The sequence below is a fragment of the Acyrthosiphon pisum genome, chromosome A3 (genome assembly GCF_005508785.2).
Source record: "Acyrthosiphon pisum isolate AL4f chromosome A3, pea_aphid_22Mar2018_4r6ur, whole genome shotgun sequence".
Classification (NCBI taxonomy): Eukaryota; Metazoa; Arthropoda; class Insecta; order Hemiptera; family Aphididae; genus Acyrthosiphon; species Acyrthosiphon pisum.
The window spans coordinates 8,176,778-8,196,569 of NC_042496.1; the positions used below are offsets into that span (position 1 = coordinate 8,176,778).

At 25.5% G+C, this 19,792-nt stretch overlaps 1 protein-coding gene across 4 annotated transcripts; it reads left to right on the forward strand.

The window, feature by feature from the left end:
* The first annotated feature begins 951 nt into the window (after positions 1–951).
* On the forward strand, positions 952–19,430 carry LOC100168101 (sialin). Of its 4 annotated transcripts, none has more exons than XM_008181181.3 (12): positions 952–1,077; positions 8,179–8,246; positions 8,308–8,373; positions 8,506–8,684; positions 9,465–9,698; positions 15,711–15,798; positions 15,878–16,101; positions 16,184–16,339; positions 16,618–16,750; positions 17,345–17,583; positions 17,652–17,793; positions 18,226–19,430. In XM_008181181.3, exons 3-12 carry the CDS (start codon positions 8,325–8,327, stop codon positions 18,237–18,239), a joined length of 1,458 nt encoding a protein of 485 aa, XP_008179403.1. In that variant the 5' UTR covers positions 952–1,077; positions 8,179–8,246; positions 8,308–8,324; the 3' UTR covers positions 18,240–19,430. The 4 variants fall into 4 exon arrangements, with proteins under 4 accessions (XP_008179403.1, XP_001946515.2, XP_008179402.1 ...); XM_001946480.5 differs by having other exon boundaries at positions 953–1,077; positions 8,179–8,250; XM_008181180.3 differs by lacking the exon at positions 8,179–8,246 and having other exon boundaries at positions 979–1,077.
* Positions 19,431–19,792: the final 362 nt, after the last annotated feature.

The window sequence follows — 19,792 nt, forward strand, 5'->3', positions numbered from 1 at the left end:
ATTGTTTTTTTTTATTGTACCATTGATATTATTTATACTTGTATTTATCACTGACTATTCATATATAAAATTAATTACCAGCCATACCAGTTGATCACGTGCGTTAACACTTTTTACTAGGTACTTTATATAGATATAAAATAAAATATAATTAACCTATTATAACGAAGAAAAATAATCCGATTTTCCGATGGAGAAATAATAAAAGAAGAATACCATTATTCAATTTATTAATATGCTGCATATGTAATAATATAAATATAATATAGTTAAATAAATAGTGGTCGATCACCATAAAATTAATTTTTTTAAAGTAGCTCACTTGTTGGAAAAGGTTGGTGACCCCTGGTTTATGGTATAGACTAAGTCCTAATGTTATATTATTTATTTAAAATATAACGGTAATAATATATTTTTAATTTAGATGAATCTTTTATTTTCAATTATATAAGTAAGTACCTAACTATAAGGCAAGTGAATAGAAGTCAATTAGGTACCTATATCGTATTTATTACTAGCTTCTGTTAAACAGTTCAATAAATCATAAGATATCTCAAAAAAAAAAAAAAAAAACGTTTACCAATTATTTATTTTTATGAGTATATTAATTTTTGAAAACATCCTAAATGTCTAAAAATACTATAATTAACAAAGGTCACCACAGAATATTTTCCTAAGTGTATCTGAATGTTAAGTATTTGTCATGTTGTATAGGTGCCTTATCATATGTTTTATTGATATATTTTGTACTTTTACTAGTTTTACTGTAATATAATATAATTGTGTATATCGTATAATGTATAAAATAATACAGATAATATTATTAGACGAACATAATCACAACATGCAACTTTATTCAGTAAAATGCAACTGTTATCATTATTGTTGTTTAATTAATATGTTTTTAATCGAGAAGTAATCAACGAAAAAGTGGTGGAAACAATTTCTTTACATATTCTGATGCCATCATGTCTGTGTAGCAACTAGCAAATCAAGTTCAGAGTTCTATTTAGTGGTTTTGTTACGAACAGTCGTCACGTGCCCATTGCTCAGACCTAACGCTTTGCTGAATGCTGGGTAAGTGTATATTTATCAATAATTTTAAAATTAGAAACGTATACAAAACGATAACGGCAATTAACTACCTACTATTTTGTCCAAGATTGTAATAGTTTAATTTTAATATTAATTAATTATTATTTACTTTAGTTTTAAAATTAGTAAGATATTTATCTTACGGTCGTATAATATTTGATATTAACTTAGAAAGAAGCTTTATTTAAAATTACCTAATTAATGTAAATGTCTAAAATATGAAATTTGTTGCATTTCAAAATTATGTTCTGTAATTCTATAAATTATAAAATATAGATGATAAGATATATTTATGGTTCAAGTTAAAAATAATAGGTACAATCATTCGTATTAAATTGTTTATATTAGGTACCGATATTAAGGTTTTTATGACAAATTAAAACATTAAATATTCGAGTTTGCTAGATAATTTTACTATCATGCAACTATTTTATTATTTTAATAATATTAAAATAATTACCAACAAATAGTAATTGTATTTATTTCTATCATACCAACTTAATAACTTATAGATATATTAACTACCTAGTTAAAAAAATAGAGTCAAATAAATGGTATTGATAAAAATACAAATGTATTTTGTATACCGAGTTTATTGTAACTAAATTTATTTTTTATAATCATGTTATCATACCAAAATATACGGAATAATATGATATTACACTTACACCCGTATATTGTTAATTTATATAGGTACTTATTATTATTTTATCAAAAAAGTTTATATTAGGTATAGGCAATTTAAAAACAATTAGGTAATGTTGTTCTAATGAATACATTTAATTTGTATAGAAGTGGTTTTTAATATTTTTTTTTCAAACGCTAATGAACAAAAAATTTAAATTTTACTTTTAATTTATGTACCTACCCCACGACCCAGGTATTTTAAATAAGCGCTAAAATTAATAAGACGTACCTTTATAAATAAACTGTGTTTTTCTTTCTTAATAAAAGTTACTATATCTGTATTTTTCAACACAATTAGTAAATATGATGAATTAATAACATATTATATGCAATTATAATAAATGAGCATGGCGAGGGAAGCCTGAATTCGTAGCAGACTCTTCAGGAAAAAAATTGTAATCAAAATACTAATCTAGAAAGATATCTCGGTTCCAGAACATTTTAAAGTGACGTAAAGGATTATCGGTAACAGTGTGAAAAATGCCAAGTTAGATGATGAAATTAAAAGGATTAGGGCGACGTTGTAGTTTAGAATGAAACTTATTGTAGTCATTTTTAACAAGTTGGTAAACAGTTTCAATTTTTCAATTGTTTATGTAGAGAGACATTGCCCATTAGTTATGAACTGAAAGGGGTTGTGGCTATAATTAGATAATACATTCTTACATTGTTTATAAGCTACAAATAATGTATTCGTGTTTTTGAAAAATGTTCATTCATCAATGTTACTCAAAAATTACTCTTATACTGATTCCTATTTGCTGTTATTGTTATTATATTTTTGCAATAATATTTAACTCTTTATAACTTTGTAAGTAACTATTGGTTTAGTACCTATAATATTTTCAATTTGAAAGTATTAAAATTTTAGTTTCAACATTTAATAGTATAAGTAAGTACTGCATAATGTATGTATAATGGTACGGATTCATTTAAAATTAAATGAGATTACTTATCAGTTATCACTTAGGAAGCTATAAATTCGTATAGTGATGTGGCTACTGCCTGCATAGTCGCTAACTTGCACACACACAAACTATTATTTTAGATAATAGATTTATACTATAGGTATCTAGGGACCAATCAATAATAATATTATGGTATTTAAATTTTTATTGCACATTGGAGATGAGCCTTTGAGAGAGACAACGTATACAACAATATTGTTCATTCATTAATATTACATTTTAATGAACGATACTGTTTGTAATTATACAATTTTAGTAATATAAGTAAAATAATAGCAGTAAATAGAACATATTTTATACTTATTGTAATTTTCTGACTAAGCGTGTATGACGTAGAGCCGTACAGGCAATATATTGATAAAATAATGTTTTTATGTATATAATATAATTATATCCAAGACTATTAATAAACGTAAATACAAAATATAAAATAGTAGTAGACGTGTCGAATCAACTTATAAATTCTACATAATATAATATGGTTAATAGGTATTAAAAAACCGGATTCCATGTAACTTTTAATTTTTATTATATTTATACTATAGGTAGGTACCTACGCAATATTAAAGTATAGTATTAATGTATTATACATTTTACAGTATAAAATATTTTTAAATGAACAATTTATTATTGACAGTTGCCGATTATATAAAATATAATAATAAATCTGAAAAGCATGTATAATATAATATATATATATTTATATTCATTATTATTTTATACTATTCAAATTGGGTTGAGGTTAATCATAATTATTTTGTTAGACATCTATCAATGTAATAACTAATAAATAATCTTAAATTCTTATAAATATAGACACGGTAAGCGAATTTTAATTAAGGAGGACAGGATCATTATAATGTCCTTGAGTCAGAAAAATATTCGAACCATGATAACGATAAATTTGACATTATAGCAATAGATATAGTGGATTCAATTTGTGATTGTAATTTTTTCTCTTTATCATCGTCTTGATCTCTCATCTCCACTTGTTATCGATGACTATTCGTATTGTATAGAAATAACAAGTGACATTATTAGGATTAGGAAGGTTCTATTATATAATGGTGCATATTATATTATAATATTGTATTAATATTTAATACCATAACAGACATAACTTCTAAATGTAGCGTTATGCTTAGGTAATAATAATTATTATTCTGTCAATATTCAATTATGGTTTAAATAATATGTGTACATTTTGTTTTTAAATAACAACATTTCCTGTTAGTTATTTCTTATTGGTTTTTTAAAAAAAATTGTATTCAGTTATTTTAATGTGAATCTTATTTGAAGGATTTAATCAAAGTGATAAAAAATAGGCTTAGCAATTCTTACGCGTCAAAAATAAACAATTAAATTACCTAGTTAGGCTCTGGTATAGGTACAAGTTTTAAGTTAAATAAAAAATTTTTAATTTTGATCAAGTGAAATATATTGTATATGTTAATCATTGACTCAGACGAATTACGCTCTAAAAGTCTAAAAGCATAATTTATTTGCATCATAATTTATTTTATATTTAATAAGAACTACTATAAAGTGTACACGCCAAGCGTCGACGAAATACAAAGTAGGTAACTACGTCATGTAAATATATAATATTATTATCATCATTACGTGTATAATGAACACCCGGTACACAGTTTTAAAACAGAATGTACAACTTGCATGTATAATAGCCACTAGGTATATTTTAATAGCACCTATAATATTTCATATATAATTCACTTATATAACTTTTTCATTTATAGTTATAACATATGATACTTTTACCACAAAAAAAAATATCAAATCCTTTATAGGTATTGTAAAATAAGTATATCAATCAAGAGAAATGTCAATATATATTATACATACGAATTATGGCAGTACATTGTGGTCATACCATAATCGTAAAAGATCATGTAATGAATAAGGTTCACTGTTCCTTTTTTCTTTTCTCTTTTTATAGCGAGTGTTGAGTAGTATCAAATTCGTTTAGATCTTCGCCTTCCCACGCCTTTTAAATGTAACATATTATACTAGACCATACCACTATACTTGTCACTTTATGAATGGATAATTGAGCAGTTATTGCATTTAATCTACTATAATATAGGTAGTCATTATTGACTAATGCAAGCAGCCACTTCAGTATGACAGTATTCACATATATAATGGCAAACCGTGTCAAGGCAATATTTAGCCGGTAGCACTACCCCAAAATTATAATAATAAATTATTATGAATGAAAGACGAACAGAATGCTAATTCATCTACTTAGCCTTAGGGCATAGTAGTACGAATAAGCATATACAATGTTCAACTTCCAGATCATAAATAATACAAAATAAGTTAAAATAAGTCATTGAAATTGTAGTTATTGCCACACATGTTTATTCTATCATGTCATGGATTAATATTTCTAAAAATCATTTGGTAAATGTATCCAGGTTTTCTTTCAAATTATAATAACAATTAACAATAGCTAAGTATTCGTTAAATTGTTGAATTATTAATAATTAAGTTTGAAATTATTTTTTAAACATAAATATTTGAACCCAATCCATAAAAAATGTCTAATTTGTGAGGTTCCTATTTCAAATGCAGTCAGATTAATGTTATATGCGCATTGCAAATATGCATAACTTTAGATCGTCGAAATAAATCAACTATTTGTATAAAAATTGAATCGAAAAAATATTAAGTACTCTATGGTAGGCCCAAAAATGGGGAAATTCGGTTGAAAATTATGTAACACTTTATTTAAGCGTATGGGTTATTGATTTCTGAATCAAAACATAGTAAAACATAATGGCTTTCATTTAAAAAGAGCAAAGTTGTAAATTTAAAAATGTTTACACTTTAAAAAAATGTATTTTAAATGAAAAATATTATAGGTAGGTAATACCATAATAATATTATTAATTTATAATGAAAATATAATTGTAGGTAATTATTATTGTAAACAAATAATAGTATTATTAGTAAATTATGATTTAACATAGATTGTTAAACTACATGTGCAAATTTTAGCACAGTATGGCATGTAATTTTCTAGTTAATTTAGCTTTTATAAGCTTCAAACAATGTAAATCGTTAAACCTCGCGTACGATACTGTAATAAATAATAATACGCTGTGCGCCTGTATGTAATCACGTGCGTTAAAAAATGTCAAAATTGTGAACTGAAGAACGAATCAGCGAGGTGACACTGTGACGAATATTGACCTATTCATGAATAACAATTTTGTCAATTCACCCTGAAATGACTGTCATTTTATAAATTTAAAAGGGTTATTATGTAAATAAACATAGGTGCGCTTAAATAAACACCAAGCAAATAATTAACTTTAAACATATAGCCATCTTGGTATATATTTAACAAATTATAACTGAAATATTATTTAAGTATACTTGATAAATGATAATAATAGCCAGACTTGGGTAGAGCCGGAAAGGTAAGTTATTTTGCAAAATACGCACATGTATATAACCTAATGTATAAATGTCTAGGTAAACTCACTTGAATTGAGATTTCAAATATCAATGGATATCTACTTATTTATTTTTAATTTTTATACGCGTAATAAAATCACCTAATTGTCGAAAATGCTACTGTCGTAACCCCTTATAGGTTTTTAAAATGTTTTGTCTTATTTTTGTTTTTTTAAAACTTGACATTTTAATACAAATTTAATTATATTATGTTTAAAGTTCTGTACTCAAATAATGTTTGATTTAACAGTTGTATGAGCTTTTATCATCAACAGTCTTAGAGAAATGTACATAGGTATATTTCATGATTACATTCTACAAGGTTGTACTTATAGGAAATAACTAATAAGTTATATTTTGTACATATTTTATCTCTTTCACAGTGAAAGTATCTTGAATGTCGTATTATTATAACAATTAATTGACTTGAAAATAACAATAAATCATTTTTAAAAATGTATAAATATAGTAGAACCTATATTACATAGATGTCTTATTTAATTTTTAAGTTTATACAACAATTTGTCAGTTCTAATTTTCTAGATTTTATAACATTTTTCAGAATATAATTTAATAAATTAAATATTAAAAGCCAACACTACACATTTTTACCAAATAATATATATAAATAAATGTGTTAAGAATCTGTTTGTTTTAACCAATCAACAGGTTAAATTAAATTTTATAATTTCGGTTATGCAATTGTGCTCTATCCTTATAGTAAACACTATATAATAAAGTGAATAGAAAATCATTATCGTGTCATTTTTTTTTTTAGTTTAAAACCTGCAACTCATCTATAAAGATCTGAATTACAGGTACCTAGGTATATTATCAAAAACATTATTTTTTAAAAAACTGAGAAAATTATTTTATAATGATGTATATTATTTTTAGTACCTATAAACATATTCTTGTGCAATAAAGGTATACTCTTAGATTTATTACTATTCTGTAAAATTAACAGAATCGTAAACTTGTTTAGAACAATTTTGAAAAATATTAAATTGTGAACGAATTCATTTATCTATAATTGTTCGTGCTAAAATATACGCTAAAATAATTATCAGGTAACAAAGTATTGCCTGATTACAGGAATGGATACTGCAGTTAAACACCTATTTTAGTTATTGGTAAACATTACTGATGAATTTACCATTCACAGTTTTATTACCGTAGTTATAACTAAAAGAAAGTGTGGATTATAGATAATTAAGAATTTTAAAGAAATTAACATTTTAAACGAAAAAAAAATTATCGCTTCATGTTATACGAACTTACGATTTCGTATTATACCTACATCTTTTATTAAACCTTAATACCTTATAATATAAAATACATGTTATAATTGTAATCGCCTAAAACGTGTTATCTATAGTCGTAACTATAACATTATTTAGTAAATAATTTTTGACAGGCATTTATTGGTATACATATTGGTGATAAAATCGGTGTATTGACGAACATTTTTAAAATTTTTTAGTTTTGTACAATCATAAAATGCAAATGCAAAATGTGTAATGTGAAATAAAGAAAAAGAGAAGACCATCACACTATTGCATGATCTAAATTTTAGAATTAGTTTATAGGTTTAGACTTATATTCAGATAGTGATGTTCATTATTATTAACACTTTTTTATATTTTACTGTCACAAATACTAAATGCAAATTTTGTCATATATGACCTACGATTGTCATTGTTTAAAACGATAAGGTCGACAAATAGGTTTCTAGTTACTGAGGACGGGTTTTTATACTGTTTAAATATGTTTGCTATTACTATGCTGATGCTGTAGAGTGTAGGTACATCATTATCTGCATAATATATACACACTGCATATTAATTCATTTGTCTTCGTCGTTCAACTATACTTTTACTTGCTTTGAGGTTTTCGACATTTCTCTCAATTGCAATAATTTTATTTTACTTTTTATGTTTTTTAGATTTGTTATACCTATTTATTGTTGAACAAATCACAATTGTATGATTCCGTATATTTTTTAGTGAGCTTGTGGGTAAGACGGATTTTTGTAATTTTTATTGATTTATATTAAATGTATATAATTTTTCAGAAACTAAAATCACTATCATGGAATCAAAAAATAGGAGGCCTTCAGAGTCGAGGTCGATTATAGACAGTTAGTTGTACAAATATTATTAGTAAAAATACCAATTATCTATAAAATAGTTAATGACTGAAATAATTCTATTATGAAATATAATAATAACGATATTTTTTTATTAAACCATTTATTTTTTTATTTTAATAGGTGCTTGTTCAAAGCGTTATGTAATAGCTATCATGGGATTCATAGGCATTGCTAATGCATATGCTATGCGATCAGTACTGAGTGTAGCTATTACTGAAATGGTAGAAGACATTCATAGAACAGCTATAGATCCTAATGGGTGCCCAGGACCATTAAAAACAGCAAACACCACGAATCCTGTATGTTCATTTAGTTTGTTTTACATTTTACATGTATTAGGTATAATAAAATATTATACGCTATAATAAAGTTTAAAAAATGAGCTGGATACAAATCTATAATATAATATGGTTATTGAGCTTTGATTCGCTCTCCAAGCCAATGTTGTATCACGTGTACATTTATAACATTTAAACAATAGTCAACAATTATCGTATTAAACAACTGATTTTAAAAATAGAATAGGTATATTTCGATTTACAGTATTATTATACACATAAAAACGTGTACCTAAGTTAAAATTGAATGAACTCGATAATGATTTCTTGCCTAATAAGTATGAATAAATGAATAACTCAGTGTTAAAATGTCTAATGTTTATGTCTAATGAATAAACTGTATTGAAAGTCAATTAAAGATTATTTTATCATTAATATTATCTATATCAAGTTATACAATTCGTTATCTGTGAAAGTGTGAAATATTATAATACATACCTACTAATATTCGTACGATCGAACTAGAGTTAACCAACTACATTGATTTTAATTTGATAGAATCTATGAAAAAATATCTGGTATAAACTAAAAAATGTTCAAACAGTAATATTTATATTCAGGTGTAGAATATAACGTTCGTTAGTTCAGCTTAAGCAGTTATATTATGTACTTTGAGATGATATGAGCTAAGAATATACATATTACGATCTTTAGCACTAGGTATAATATATTAAACTGTCGACTGTTTAGACAATTTAGAAGTAATTTATTCTAATATTATTTTATTATGTTCCTTTGTAGAATGCTGAATTTGATTGGTCTGAAACACTTCAGGGGCATATCCTTGGTGCTTTCTACTATGGATATGTATTTGCTCAGATACCAGGTGGTATTTTGGCACAGAAATATGGTGGAAAACATGTGTTTGGTGTCGGTATTTTCCTGACCGCTGTTCTTACACTATTGACGCCAATTGCTGCCAGGATCGGTCCCGCGTACATGATCGGTGTTAGAGTACTTGAAGGCGTTGGTGAAGTAAGTGTCATTACGAATTTAAAACAAATTATTGTAAGCACATTTTTGTATTTGAAAGTATAAAGGACAGTACGTTGTAAATTAATGTATTGTTACGGAATTACATTACGAAGTTGATACACTGCAGCCCATTGTGATAACAAAACCGTCCCTTTGCGTGAAGGAAATGTATATAATTTTTAGAAAATGTACTTTATTATAAATAAACTATTAAATGTTACATAACTTATAGGCAAAGAAGGTTATTTCTTAGTCAATATATTATCTAACTTTAATCTTTTAAATTGGGATATTTGGAACGGAGTAGTAGTAGTTTAATATAATTGTATCCCAATACATTACCGGGCAGTGATAAAATGTATAAAACTCGTACATAAATGCACATGGGAAATGTAATTTATTTAATACAAATAAATGAAAATATATGTTATTATTAGTATAATAATATAATCATTAAAGTTGTTAAGTAAATACAGAAAATATGATAACCTTTTCATTCGAAATGTCATAACAGCAACACTGCACTAGTGAATAGAATAAACTCTAAAACTAATTTGTTTGATAATGGTACTAAAACAATGGTAATGATATTTATAAAATAATTTATTATGATTTATGAACTGTAGGTATTAAATATTTTGATTATATTTGAGATTTAGCTACAATTTAGCATCTGTTAAGTTTTATAACATTATATTGACATACATAATTATAGTACCTATAGGATTATGCATTAGGTAAACAGTTTTGAACCCAATTAACCTATATTACAATATATTAAATTAATAATTTAAATAAAAATGATTACTAAGTTACAACACCATTAATATTTTGGTCAATATATTAATTGGGTATCAGTCGTATTAGGTATTACTTATCATTTATAACTAAAAAAATTCAAAATAATATATATTTATGTATGTATGTATGTATGTATTACACCTTGACATATGCACCTAAATATTATGATCTTAATATTTTTAAAACATTTTACACTTTTTTCGGGAATAATAATATACTCTTAAATGAAATATTATTGAATAGGTTAGGTTAGGTTAGGTTTTTTTTTTGGATTAAATATTTTTGTTGAAAAACATGGGTTTTCGATTAAGTTTAAAGAGATAAATTACATTTTTTGATCATAGATCTCGTATGATATTTAAAGCAGTTTTTCTTTTTTGAATATTGTAAAATATATATAAAAATAAATAAATATTAATTTATTACATATTTCGTATTTACATTTCTTTGGTTAGACAAAAATAAAATAGTAAAAAAGAATACAAAAATAACTATTTATAAACATAAGACATATTATTTAATTACCTAACCAATATCAAAACCTTTACAAAATAATTTTCTAAATACATTTACCTAGGTACTAATTATAATAGCCAATAGGTTTATAAAATCATGAATATGTGTAGGTACAAACAATTTTATCATATTTTGTTTTATGACATTTTATTTTATATACATAAATCAAACATAAAATATAGTAAAATTACTTGTCTACCAAATATGCTCCAATATACATATAGCACAATATTACGCTATCCCTGAAATATGCATTCATATGTACTACCTATAAACTTTTTTCTGTGCATTCTCTGCTAAACAAATCATCGACATTTCTAACTAGTTACTCCTATCAAACTGTATGCCCTAGAAAAAAAAACATATGAACATTTTTACTAATCTGGAATCTACTTATAACTCATTATGCACGTTTGTGTGGTGTTCGACCTGATGATAAAAAATGACAAGTGTGAATTTTTAATCGTGCCGACAGACGGCATTATCACGCAATCGAATACATTTCAAGAAGTCATGCGATAAAGTTTGTTATTGCTACCAGGTACCATTGATTATAAATACTAGTAACTATACGGGCTACGATCTAATAAAATAGTTAATTGCTGAACAACTTAAAAAATAGACATTTGTTGAACATTTAACCGGAAATATAATAGTAGCTTTCAAAAAAACGAAGGTATCTACATATCTTTAAGATATATATAAAATGCCATGGATTTCATATATTTGGTATCATATATTGACCACTTACATTTTAATTGTATATTTATTGATTGATCAAACCGTAAAATACATTCAGGGTGTACCTATCTCTAATAAAGATTTTATTTTATTTTAATTTAAAACACTATTAGGCTATAATATTATATTATGATAAAATAAATTTTTAACCGTGTCTTATTGAACACCATAGTTTATCATGCACTATATGCAATTTTTTTTAAAATTTACATTTTGACTAAAAAATAAAATATTTGCCCAAAATGTTTTAGATTTGACAAAAATCATCAAAATCAGGAAAATTTGCAAATTAATTCTAGTTAGAAATTCATAAAAAAATGTCTATGTATTTCTAAGATTTGAAAATTTAATACAAGATTTCCCCTTAAGTTTTCCTTTATATATCAAAAACAAAGTTTACCGGAAAGTCAAATAAATTTTAAATGAGCGTTCGAAGTTAGACATTGGATATTCATCTGTAAATTAACAAATTCTCATAGAACGATTTTTTTATTATGGTATAACTCAAAAACTATTAACCATGGGTACTTGACATTTTCACCAAATGTTTATTTTATCATTTTCATGATATTTTGACTCTATTAATAGACATTTTCAATTTACAGGTTTTTTTTCTGTAAATTTCAATAAAATGTTTTCTGTTGAGTCGAAATGCTTGAAAATATAATACAATGTTCCTCATAAGTCATAGGTGATTATAATAGCAGTTGAGAAATATTACAGATTTATAGGCCTAATTTTTTGTATAAGTATTTAAGCTCAAATTTTGACAAAATTCACCAAAATCTCAAACATTTTCAAATTAGTTTGTAATTAAACATGTATTAATTTAAAATTTTTATTGTTAAGAATTAAAAATTTAAAACAAGAATTCTCATAGTTATATAAAAAATGTATAAACACGCAGTATTTTTTTATAGACATTTTAAGAATAATAATTTTAGTGATTTTGTTGTAATTTCAAAATATTATTCGTGGGTATTTGAATCTTGTACAGTATATTATTATATTGTATACATATAATGACATTTTAAAATGCAATTTATTTGCAAAAATAAATTACTTTAATCACAATGATATCATAAAATGTACTTAATAATATTATAGACTTACCGATCGTCTCCGTTTAGAATCGTTTTTCGTATACAATTATTTTATATCAAAAAACTAATTGATAGTCCAAAACAATAGGAGTGTTGACTAGACTACTAGAGATAGATACACTCAACCAAAATAATAATATTATTTTAATTAAATATTTAAAAATAATGATAGGTAAGTAGTAGGTTGAGTGATTAGTTTATTCTTCTTACTAAAATATAAAAATATCACCACGAATTTAGATTCTATATTTAATTTTTTAATTAATCAACAAGTAATTGCATACCTCTAAAAGATTCAAAACAATAATTATTATTATTACAATATTACCTATTTACCTAGGTATGTATTATTTTATCCGGAAATAGTAAATTGTGTTTACCAAACAAAAATCTATTGATTATTCAATGGACAGTATGAGGTAAATTACTTAATAGGTACTATTCATTAAATAATTGTTTTTAGTCAAGAGGTCATGGTTTCATCTATGTGATAAGTTGAGAAAATGATTGTTCTAACGAGTTTATTACTGTAACAATTTGATTAATTACATATTGCAATCCATAAAACACATACCTACCTACGTTATTTTTAAACGTAATGGCTCCGCATAATTAATATTGTACACGAACAAATTTAAGTTATACCTACTGGACATTCACCTATTTATATAAACGTTAATTCTTTTTTCTGTATCATATATAAAAAAGCTAGACATTAGTTTTTTTAATGGATGTATGAAAACAATTTATTTCACTTCTGAAATACAACTTTTATGAATATTCCAGTAAATAATGAAATTTGTTGTTTTTTCTAAACTATTTTGTACCTAATCACTATTTTTATTGCTCACTCTTAAAACCTTGAATAAATTGTTTCCTAAAACCATAGTATTTTTCAAAAATGTAAAAGAAACAATGTTGTAACAATAACCAGGGAAAAATGCGTATAAGTATTAGCTAGGTTGGTATTGAAAATTAAGTATATTATTGTATGTAGAAATTCGACAAGATATTTAAACTTTAAATAAATAATTATAAACCTACGCAGTAAAATGGCACTATATAATATTATATAATTACTGTTTGAAAAACATAAATTATTTTTTGTCAAACACGTTTTTCAAAAATAACAGTTGTTATTTATATGCAATAACAATTTTATTAAACAAGACATAAAGTGGACTGTTGACCATGTGACTTGCCAATTGGACACAGTTTACTACTCAGTACAATGTGTATATAGCTATTTCTAAGAGAATACCTACATATTGTAATAAATACAATTAACTATTAAGAGGACGTCACACCCGTATGTGTTGTCCCGTTTTACACACGTACGACATAGATAAAACGCGTTTACGCAGTCTATAAGTAGAACTCGCTCAATATTGGTTTTAGAGTAAAAACATCTTTTATAAAATTGAATAGTGAAATATTTCTAAGGGCAAGTCGTTGCGTTTTTTCCATTATACCCAATATAACGTTCATTATATCGTTTAGAAATAGAAAAAATGTCAACATTTTTAAAATACCTTTATATTTACAAAATTTAAAGTTTAAAAAAAAAACGCAGCGATTTGCTCTCAAAAATATTGTCACAATTCAATTTTATAATAGTTATTTTTACTCTAGAAATAAAATTGAGCGAGTTCTACTCAGACTGGGTAGACGTTTTGTCCAAGTCCTACGTGTGACATAGACAACACATGCGGATGTGACGTCCTCTTAAGGAATACAAATAAAATAAAATAAAACATCAATTGTAACTGTTCTAATTAGTTTAAATAGTAAGGCTATATAGGCTATATATAATCAGTAAGCTAGTATATAATATTAGTTATGAATCAATTAGGTACGTTCTACATACGGTATTAAGGTGTTATATTTTTTATCATTCGGACATTATCGAATATCTTACAATTTATATTATTAATTTATGGCACAAAAACGAAACACCGGAAACCGTATATCTATTTAAATTCCATTTTATTGGTTTATATGAAATTAAAAAAGCATAAAACATTGTTGAAATTTACATCCATACTCCTTTCCAATATATTTTGGACTTTTTTCAGCTAATTATAACTTTTTCAATTTATGTTGGTACACTTTTTTCTAAGTCATTAAGCCTGAAGATTGAATACATCATGAGTATGAGTTCCTTATAAGTTTTTCTTTTCACAAATAAAAAAATATTGACATTTTAAAGTCATTTTTTTTTTTAAACGTATGAAGTTAAAATATTGATGACATGATTTTCCCTCAAACGATTTTTGTTAATTTGTTATAATTCCAAAAATAATAATCATAGAAAATTGAAACATTACACTATTAGCCAGTATTAAGTACAGTAGTGGATCTTAGATTATCCGCATTAATTGGACCGACGGGGTGCGGATTAAACAATGATTACCTAAATAATATACAATGGACATGAATCTAAATGTTTTATATAATATATACCTATATATAATCTAAAATAAAACTAATGTGTATATAAACTGGAATTTTACATTTATGCAAAGATTATACCACAATACTTAGACATTGAAAAATAAATTCGCACACGTGTTTAAAACCTACAGTACCCTCCCCCACAGTTCCACAGGCTTATGACCTCAGTTGTCAAAGCCTCAACCCCCCCCCCCCCCAAAAAAAAATAATTATAAAAAATATAAATTATCTTCCCGGTTTTTTTAAAATCATTTGGAACTTAATAATTTATTAAATGTTTAATTAATTGATATATTTTATATTTAAAGCATAAACAATACAATTTGAAACTTAATATATTGTTATTCTTTATGAATCTTAGTAGATATAGATACGATAAATAAATGTGTTTTTACAGGGCCCAACGATTCCAGCAATGAATGCTTTATTGGCTCAATGGGTTCCTATCGGTGAACGATCACGTATTGGGTCATTTGTATTTGCAGGTAAATATTAATGGAATATAATATAGGTGTCAAATATTATTAACCGACTAGAAGTTATATGTTTTGTTGTTATTATCAGGAAATATGATTGGCACGATTGTGGCTCAAAGTTCCGCTGGGTATTTGCTTAAGATTACCGATGACAATTGGCCGTTGGTGTTTTATGTCTGTGGCGTTGTAGGGTTGATTTGGTATGTCTTCTGGAATCTGTTGGTATATAGTTCACCGAACGAACACCCCACAATAACGGATTACGAACTTGCATATTTAGAACGTAATCTGAAAGGAGTAAATAAAAATAAGGTAAATATTCATTGTTCGTACTCATTATATCATAGTTTTATTCGTGTATCCAGATTCTAAACTTACATTTACTGCTTTTCAGAATACATTAAAATCTACACCATGGATGTCAATGTTGTCTTCAGGTCCTATGTGGGGCTTAATGATAGGTCAAATCGCTCACGACTGGGCTCTATTCATGATAAATGCTGATTTGCCGAAGTACATGAAGAGTGTCATGAAATTTTCTATTGCAGAAGTGAGAAAAACCAAACTAATACTTTCGATTATAATTTTAAATTTATTATATTTTTATGTTATATAATTGCATACGTAGGTAAAATTACACTTATATATACAAATTATTGTAAATTCTATAGTTTTTCATAGATATTTTTCATATAATATACATAATATGTATAATAATTAGTTAATACATAGAGCACATACAATATATGTATTTAATTACCCCATATTTTATAATATTACATTTTATACAAATAGCAATCAAATAATATAATATTTAAAATTGTTTAGACTGGTGTATGGAGTTCAATGCCGCATGTATTGATGTGGGTTTTTGCCATATTAACAGGATGGTTAAGTGACTATTTGATATCCAATGGAAAATTAGGAATATTACAACAGAGAAGATTATTCTCGACCATCGGTATTATAATATATTTATTTATTACAACTGAGTTTTGTAAAATAATTATTTTAAATTTATAGAATTTTACATGTAAACTAAAAGTCATCGTTATGCTTATCTATCAAACAATAATATTTAGTACAACAAAATTGTGTTATAATAATTGAGATCTATAAGAAAATATTTTAATCTGAACTTCACAAATTTGAAACTACCTACTAAATTGTTTTATGAATAACTTAGAATTCCGCTTGATTCCTTATACTAGAAAAATGTATTGGATTTTAAATCTTCAGTTTTTTAGAGTGAAATTAGGTATGTTCGTGATATAGTCATTTTGAGTTATTTTTTTACGTTACACTATTATGAACATATTTATTCGCCGGTAATCCTCAAAATAGCATCAAATTCGACATGTGGTATGTACTGTTGTCGACTGACGTACAGTCATGAGTGAGTGAAATGTGAAATACTTGTAGTTTTCAAAATTATACTTTAATTCTTTAATATTAATTCTTTAATAAATTCAATATAAATAGTTCCTTATATCTGAATATATAATGACCATTTCAATCAAATTGTAATTGCTTAAAAAAAATTGGAAATGTTTAGCTTGTATTGGACCTATGTTGGGGACATTAGCAGCATCGTATGCCGGTTGTGACAAGATAAAAGTAGTCGTTCTTTTCACCATTGGTATGGCCACTATGGGTTTCTTTTATTCAAGCATGAAAGTTAATGTAATGGATTTGAGTCCAAATTATGCTGGTCCTGCAATGGCCATGGTAAACGGAGTTGGAGCTGTCGCTGGGATCGTTTCACCTCCCCTCATCGGATATCTCATACCAAATGTAATATTCACATGCTGTATTTTATATATTCATTATTTGTAACTATTGTTAATGATTTTTATTTACAGAATACTCTATTGGAATGGCGTAATGTGTTCTGGATTAGTGGTGGTGTAGTCATCGTAGCGAACTCGATATATTTGGTATTGGCCTCGGCATCCATACAGTGGTGGAATGATCCGGTGCCGACTTCCGAGACTGATGATGGTGGTGAGAGATTTATAATAATAATAATTTATTGCACTAAATTTGAATAATTCACCATATGTCAGGTGATATACCTAATGCTAATACCTCTAAATTCAAATTATCAGTAGGTACACATTTGTTCTTATTTTATCTCATTTATATTTTTGTATTCTAAAAATGATTAAGACTTACAAGTAATTATGATACATTTTAGTAGTTTACAAAATTAAATTTGATTTCCATCATAGTCAAACACTCAAACATAATAAAATAAAATATTTTTAATTTTTTAAGTTTGGTATCAAATATTTGATTTGGCTTTATTTTATAATATTATGAATTATGATAATGATTTAAGCAAAAAAGACATTTGACGTTTATTTTGCACTATAAAAATAATAGCCTTTTATAAATACATTCTATAAACCTTATGGATTTTTTTTAATGTTCCAGATACTGATTTGTAAGAAATATGTGTTTATTGAGAAGTGTTTGTTCAAACAGCTGAGAACATTATTACAAAATATGTGATAGGCGGGGACAGTGTGACTTTATTATATTATGCATCAAGTTTAATTTTGGATTATTAATAACTCATCTATATTTGATTTGTTGCATTGATAATTGATATTCAAATTGTTGGAATGCTACAGCAGTGGAAATATTTTTAGACATGAATTGATTTTTCATTTACATATCATAATTAAATTAGATTTTTCAATTGTACTTGGGTAACTTAAAGTATAAGTATAAAAACCTTTTTTTTTTTTTAATTACAATAAATACGTGGTTGAAGTTCATATCTATAATTCATAAATTGTCAAAGAATAATTGAAATTCCACTTTTTGTACCAGTACAATATATTTGCATGAAAAGTTACTCTAGTCATAGTTTTGATTTCAGACTATATATGTAGATATACTCTTACGTATATGTAATGTTTGTTGCCTATATTATTATGTTTGTGTTATTAATTAAAGTATTAAACCACTTGTAGTTAGAACTTAGAATCTTCTTAATTCTTATGATTTTAGAAAACATTAAAGTTTAATGACTAAACCATGTCAATTATACGTCCATGCTGACATTTTCAGTGTCAAAATAATAACACTTTAGAATAGTCATTTAATTTAATTTAATTTATATTTTCATGTGTTTGAACGTTATTATTTTAGTTTATTAGTCATAGCTCATAATATTGATATTGTCAATATTTTTATTAATTAAATATAATTGATAAGTAATAACTTTATAATTATTATTGATTGATATATTCATGATATTGAGTAATAATATTCATAACTTATCTTGAATAGAAATGTTTTATCATATTATATAATACCTTAGTATCTATATTTAAGTAGATTCATTTTTTGTTAACCTAATATTATTTCGTTGTAGTAATGTTATAATTTTAAGCTTGTACCTGAATAAATATTTAGAAGTATAAATATGTGTTTACATACTTTGGTAATGTTTACTATGTACACAAATTACATTATATTTGTTGAATGAACCAGTATTGCTTAAATATTAAACAATAATTGTAGTTGAGCAAATAATATAGCTGTTTATCTATAAGTAAGCAAATAGGTAATGTTCCTTACATAAGGAGTATTTTTTATCTTGAATATAGTTCTACCTACCTCTGTTTAATGATTTCTTGTAGTTATTCGTAAAAATAAATGGGATTTATTAAATATAAATAAAAATATTAAAATCGACATAATAATTATAGCCTTATATTGTTATTATATGAATCATATTATATAAATTGAAATGTTTTATTTTAAATTTTATTTTTCTCTAATTTCCGTAGATTTTTATGAATAATGAATATAATAATAGTAAACAACTTTATAGTCGTTTGAACGATTAACCATTACCTAAAGCTCTATTCACATTAGAGGTGGGTTTCCACTAGATACGTGTACGTGTACGTGCATAAAAATACTTTACTGTGATTGGTTGGTATAGGTACACGGTAAGCTTTTGGTATACCAGGGTGTTATACGTTCT